This window comes from Myotis daubentonii, chromosome Y (genome assembly GCF_963259705.1).
Source record: "Myotis daubentonii chromosome Y, mMyoDau2.1, whole genome shotgun sequence".
In the NCBI taxonomy this organism is placed as follows: Eukaryota; Metazoa; Chordata; class Mammalia; order Chiroptera; family Vespertilionidae; genus Myotis; species Myotis daubentonii.
The window spans coordinates 14,664,299-14,670,972 of NC_081862.1; the positions used below are offsets into that span (position 1 = coordinate 14,664,299).

At 50.9% G+C, this 6,674-nt stretch overlaps 1 protein-coding gene across 1 annotated transcript; it reads left to right on the forward strand.

The window, feature by feature from the left end:
- Positions 1–881: 881 nt before the first annotated feature.
- Positions 882–3,836, forward strand: LOC132225517 (melanoma antigen preferentially expressed in tumors-like). The gene is made up of 3 exons (XM_059680615.1): positions 882–1,192; positions 1,578–2,183; positions 3,281–3,836. Exons 1-3 carry the CDS (start codon positions 900–902, stop codon positions 3,834–3,836), a joined length of 1,455 nt encoding a protein of 484 aa, XP_059536598.1. The 5' UTR covers positions 882–899.
- The last annotated feature ends 2,838 nt before the right edge of the window (positions 3,837–6,674 follow it).

A 6,674-nucleotide genomic window follows, 5' to 3' on the forward strand; every position in this document is an offset into this window, starting at 1 on the left:
GGAAGGAACTCTTACCATTTGCAACGGCATGGATGGAACTGGAGAGCATTATGCTAAGTGAAATAAGCCAGTCAATAAAGGAAAAATACCACATGATCTCACTCATTCATGGACAATAGAGACCATTATAAACTTTTGAACAATAATAGATACAGAGGTAGAGCTGCCTCAAACAGATTGTCAAACTGCAGCGGGAAGGCCAGGGATGGTTGGGGGGCAGGAGGTAGGGGGGTAAGAGATCAACTAAAGGACTTGTATGCATGCATATAAGCATAACCAATGGACATAAGACACTGGGGGATAGGGGAGGCTAGGGGACTGTCTAGGGCGGGGGGATAAAATGGATACATATGTAATACCCTTTGTAATACTTTAAGCAATAAAAAAAAATGTGTCAAAGGCCTCAATGGTACCCATTGTGTGGGTGTTCCTTAATCTTCCCCATCTATTTTATTTCCTGGAACTTAGCAAGAGGCAGTCCTGGGCCACGGGCTGCTCCCTACTCCAGGTGTTTTCAGTCCTTCAGTGATCCTCAGAAATGTTTTCCCTGGAAAGGGTGGGATCATCTCTCTGGTTTCCCAGTCCTCACTGCACAGCAGAATTGCAGCTAGCCAGTGGGTAGATGCGGGAGGGGTCCAGTGGTCATCTCACCCCTCCTTGGTGCCTGGTTCTTGTCCTTCCAGTGGCAGAGTAGAGGCAGGGCTGAGTGGCTTTGCAACCCTAAGCAGAAAACGGAGTTGGGGTAAATTGGGGGTGCTCCAGTTGTTGCCAGAGCAGTGCCTTTGGCCCTCAGCTGGTCCCTCTGAAGGGAGAAGGACCGGGGTTGCTCATGCTCAGCCTGACAAGATGCCTTGCTCCCGGCTGTCTCCCAGGATCTCTTTCATAGCAGCTTCATAGGGATGAGCCTCCCAGCTCCACGCAGACTCCTGGAACTGGCATGTCAGAGCCTGCTGCGGGATGAAGCCTTGGCCATCACTGCTCTGGAGTGGCTTCCTATGGAGCTCTTCCCACCTCTTTTCATCACAGCCTTCACTGGGAAGCACAGCAGAGTCCTGAAGGCCATGGTGCAGGCTTGGCCCTTCCCCTGCCTCCCTCTGGGGGCCCTGATGAACCATCAGCAGTCTTACCAGGATATCTTGCAGGCTGTGCTCGAGGGACTCGATGCCATGCTTGCCCAGGACCCTCGACCCAGGTATGGGGGATTCAGTAGCTGGGTCGCACCCTGGGGATCTGAGCAGTTACAGCTGGGATCTGGGAGTGGGCAGGGCTAAAGGGAGAGCTGAGGCAGGCCTTGGAGCCACTGCTAGGGTCATTCTGGGAACAGGCTTCGGATATATACGGCTGATGAAATTGCCAAGGGTGACCGAAGGGACACGAGCCTACTCCTTCCTGGTGGCACCTAAAGGTACCAGGAATGGGGACCATGAAGGATCCCAGTAGCACCAGGAGCAGTTGATTCCTGGGGCATGGAGTCAAAGTCCAGTGCGATGTCTGGCCCTGCTGCCCAGATGCCTAGCTCATGGTCTTACTCATTGTTATCTTAATGCATCCCAGCATATCTCCTATTTTCTCCACAGGAGATGTAAACTGCAGGTGCTTAATTTACAGAAGAGAGTTCATTTGGAGTTCTGGATGGTGTGGGCAGGAACCAGAGCCCATGTGTGCTCACTGCTGGAGCCTGAGGCCCTGCAGCCCATGAGGAATAGGAGGAAAGTGCACAGCTTAACGGCCAGGCCAAATCCACCCTTGGCCCCAGTGGAGGTGTTAATAGACCTTTGCCTCAAGAAAGGTGTCCTTGATGAGTCCCTCAGCTACCTGATTAAGAAAGTCAGCGAGAGGAGAGGTTTGCTGCACCTTTGCTCTAAGAAGCTGAAGGTTTTTGCGATGTCGAAGCAAAACACTAACATCCTGGATATGGTGCAGCTGGTCTCTGTCCAGGATTTGGAGGTAAACTGTACCTGGAAGCTGTCCACTCTGAGGAAGTTCGCTCCTTACCTGGGCCAGATGGGCAATCTGTGCCGGTTCCTGCTCTCCCACGTCTTCACGTCTTCTCACACCACCTTGGAGCAGCAGAAGCAGTGTGTTGGCCTGGTCACCTCTCAATTCCTCAACCTGCCCCACCTCCAGGAGGTCAATTTGGATGATATCTCCATTCTCAGAGGCCACCTGGATGAGATCTTCAGGTGAGGGGTGGCGAGCTTTCCCTGCCAACCAGAGTGAGTCCCTTTCCATTTCAGTGCACAGTGACGGGCTCTCCTGTGTGCCGTCCCTCAGCAGTGCTAGAGTGCCTGAGCCACTAGACGGGCCACACAGTCAGTGTCTTGTTCACTGCTCTGTCACCTTGCATGTTGTGACATAACCCCCCAGATAAAGGTAGGACGTATGCACTAGGACAGAGGCTACTAAAGGGACTCCTTGCTAGGAATTCGGGCCAGGGGATGGTAGCTTTGGGCATCCTTGTAAGTGGTGTTGAAGGGAAAATGATGCAATAGAACCAAGTGAGGATTGCAATGACAAGGGGAAAGCCAATCAGAGGTGAGGTTTCATGGGTTAAGTTCCGCACTTAGAGATTTGGCCATGGCAGCCTTTCAGTCCAAACCTGCCTCAGTCACCTGTCTGCCAAGGGTTGCCATAGGCTCTCGCAAACGGAATGCGTGGCAAATGCAGGATTCAGGAGGGAGGCATTACGAAATGGGATAGGTGGTTTGTAGACAATGCAGTGATCTAAGTTCCTGGAGGGTGGCAGCCCTCGCTGGATGTTGCCTGACTGTGCCCAGGTTAGCCCTTTCTGCACATCTGCCAGAGGCCTCATTGGGCTAAGAGATGGTGGTGACAGGGGTCTAGGGTGTGGCTGGAAGGAAACCCGAGTTGCAGGCAGTTCAGGACATGTCTCCAATACTAAAATGCACTGGTTGCCTCCTGCTTCAGACCCTGGGGCAGGCTCCTTTCTGAGCTCCTCCCACCTTTATGTTCACAACCCCTGTGTGTTTGGGCTGGAGGGTATGATGTGCTCCACTTGACGGATGAGTAAATGGAGTGTGTGAGGTTTCATCCAGTTGAATCCATCACGGAGCAGATAACAGATGGAGAAAGATGCCACTCAAATTTGCTCGGACTTGAATGTCACTTTTCACTGTGCAACATCCTGGGTTTGATCATCATCCGGAACACTGTAGGCTTTGGTGACATGGGCCTCTTTACCCTGAAGGCCTGCATTATCCTCACCTGCCTCTGCTCACCAGGTCCATCTCCCACATGTAACTGCTCTATGTCTCCCCAGGTGCCTGAAGAGCCCCTTGGAGACCCTGTCCATCACTAACTGCCTGCTTTTCGAAAGAGACTTTAGACATCTCTCCCAGCATCTGAATGTCAGCCAGCTGAAAAGCCTGAGTTTCAGTGGGCTCAACCTGACCATTATCAGTTCTCGGTCACTCCAATTTCTTTTAGAGAGAGCCTCCCCCACTCTCCAGGACCTGGACTTGGATGAGTGTGGGATCATGGACCACCAGTTCCTGGACATCCTGCCAGCCCTGAGCCACTGCTCCCAGCTCACAACCCTAAGTTTCTGTGAAAACCCCATCTCCATGACCGTCCTGGAGGACCTGCTTCGCCACGTTGTCGGGCTGAGCAAGCTGAGTTGCGTGATTTATGCGGCGCCCGTGGAGAGTTATGAGGAAACTAGCAGCAACATCAACCTGGGCCGACTTGCCCAGATGCATGCTGTGCTAAAGCATATGCTGCAGGAGTTGGGTCGGCCCGGCATGGTCTGGCTCTGTGCTTACCCCTGTCCTCACTGTGGCTGTAGAACCTTCCATGACCCAACTCCCATTCTGTGATCCTGTTGCTTGAGTGTCTAGCTGGGTGCACATCTCATAGGCTTTACTCTGGGCACTTGGGCACTGAAGCCCAGACATAAGTGTACCGTTCAGGAACACAGCAGCCAGTTTCAGACAGCTACTCAGGGTTGGGGGGAAATGCTCACAGGGGACTGGATGGTTTCTTTGGGGAGATTTGTCCTAAGGAGTTAGAAATATGCACCTGAATCTCTCAGGGGGAGGGATTGAGGCTTGGGTGGTAGATGCGGGAATTACATTTCTTGAATGGTTGTGAATAAATGTCAGTAATAAAGAGAACTGGATGTTAACAGACTGATGTCCTCAATGACATGTTAGCCCAACTCTCCCACCTGCAGTTACTGGCCAAGTAAGAAGGCATGAGCATTGTGATGCGCAGACATTAGGCTGGTTGAGGTTGATTCCAGGAGATCACATCACCATTTATCCTTTTTGGTTTGGTGGGTTCTTTCTGGTGCACCGGTACCTACTCACCTCTGTGACTGTTCAGTGGGTCAGCGCACACTTGTTGCGTCCACAGGGACTGGAACAAGTGGCTTCCAGTGAGCACCACCGAGGTACAACTACTCTGGGGCCATCACGGGTAACTAGTCCAGTCCCTGGACTCAAACACTCCTCCCCACTGGGAGCCTCCATCTCTGGCCTGTGTCTGCTCCATGGTAGGGCTTCCCTGTGCACAAGTCAGGCCCCCAGTACTGAAAGGGACATCAGCCTGCCAGGGAGCCAGAGCCCTGGCCTCACAAGTCCATGCCTGTCATTCCCCTGGATCCAGCCCCTTCTTGAATTCAAGTTCCTGTAAACACATTTACATTCTTTTCAGCAAAATACTGAGCTGGAATAAACCTCTGCTTTGTTCTGTGTCCTGTCCTAAGAATAGGACATCCTTTGGTAAAGGATGGCCTAATGTTCGAAGACTTTCCCCTCATGATCCTCCTTCCCATCAATCAAGGAGGTGGTAAAGCAACTCTGAACCAGTGACAGGCCCTGGGTCTGAAGAGTGGACAACCCCAAGCCAGTTCCCAGAGAGCACTTAAGTGGACACAGGTGAAGGTCACCCCGGGGATATGGGGGTATGGAGGGCCACTCTGAGGGTCAATACAACCAAGTGAAGGGGAGATGTCCTAGTGTGCTGTTGGATCCCACAGTCAGTGGACAGTTAGCTGGCCATAGAGGAACAGGCTCCCTGCCCACCTGCCACTGCATTCTGGCCCTAGGCTGTCTCAGTTTGCTCACTGAGTGGCCTGCCAGAGGAGCACCTAGGGAGAAGCCCACACATCCAGGCCCAGGGGCAGGGCTCCATTTGCCTGTATGTCTCCCTAATTGTGAGGAAGTCAATCCTGCTTTTTCTCCTTCTACTGCCTCTCATTCAGTGCCAGCCACTCATGTGCTTGCTGCTCTCTGCTGGGTCTCAGCAACTTCCTAGCTTGTCACATACAGCACCTGGCCCTTCGTTCTCTTTTTATTGCCATTCCTTTCTTTTCTTCTACCTTCCACTCTTCTAGCTTGGGTCCATCATCCTACGAGCTCATTTTTCCGTTTCTTAGTACATTTCCTATTGATTTCAGAGAGGAAGGGAGAGGGAGAGATGGATAAAACATCAATAATGAGACAAAATCATTGGTTGGCTTTCTCCTGCACATCCACCTGGGGATCGAGGCGTAAACTCCAGCTCCTGCTCCAACTGAGAATTGAACTATGTCCTCTTGGTACAAAGGCCTACTGAGCCACACTGGCCAGGCACACTCTGCTTCTTCGAGTGGGAAGAGAAAATGCTGAAGTCTCAGTAACAGTTGCTGAGCTCTCCCCCCCCCCAAAAAAAAAAGAGGATAAGAGAACAAGGGTCAGAAAATGTATATCTCTTACAGCAAACGCTCTCTTTCTCTTCCTCTCTCTCTCTCCTATTCCATCTCCCTCTCCCTGTCCCTCTGTCTGACATGCACCTTGTCTTCCCATCCCCGCCTTCACAGGAAATAGTGTCCATAATATGAATCAGAACCTCTAGAATTTGAGGAAAAGCATAACAATTTGCAGGTTCTGAGGGAGGAAGGGCAAAGGCAAAACATCCTGTGGTCTGGGTGTTAATTCCTCCACACACAGAGCTCGTGCCCATTACCTTGTGTGGAGATTCACCTGTGGGGCCAACTTATGTAAAGCTCTTGTCAGCATGTCCTCCTCTGGAATTGCCCACTGTTATTAGCATTGATAGTATTTATTAACCACCAGATGCAAGATAAGGAAGAAAATAGAAGTCAGTGCACCCTGGCCAGTGTTTCTGGGCATTGTCCTGTGCACCAGAAAGTTACCCCATTTGATTTCTGGCCAGGGCACATGTCCAGGTTTCTGGTTCAGTCCCCAGGCATCCAATATTGTATCCCTCTCACATGAATGCATGCTTCTGTGTCTGTCTCACTCCATTTACCTCTCTCTAAAGAATCAATTTTAAAAACCCACCATATTAAGACAAAACAAAAGGAAACTCATTGCTGTATGTTGCCTCTAAAACAGAGTGTCCTGCACTTGACGCTTTATTTGTTCTGTAGACCACAACTGAGAATTAAAGCAAAATATTGGAATCTGGACTTTTCCATCAAAATATTCAGAAAAGCATAGTATCAAGGCAATGAGGCTTATAAAGCTTAGACAGTGATTGCATCTGTGAAGATGGGCACAGAAGGGGCATGGATAGGAGGTGACTGCTGGTGCACAAGCATCTTGTACATGAAGGCCCTATGGGCAGGGTCTCTAGGATATCAGAAAGCAAGCAGGGAGAGGAAGGCACACATAGTAGGTTCCTTAGTACTAGAATGTACCCCAGAGTCC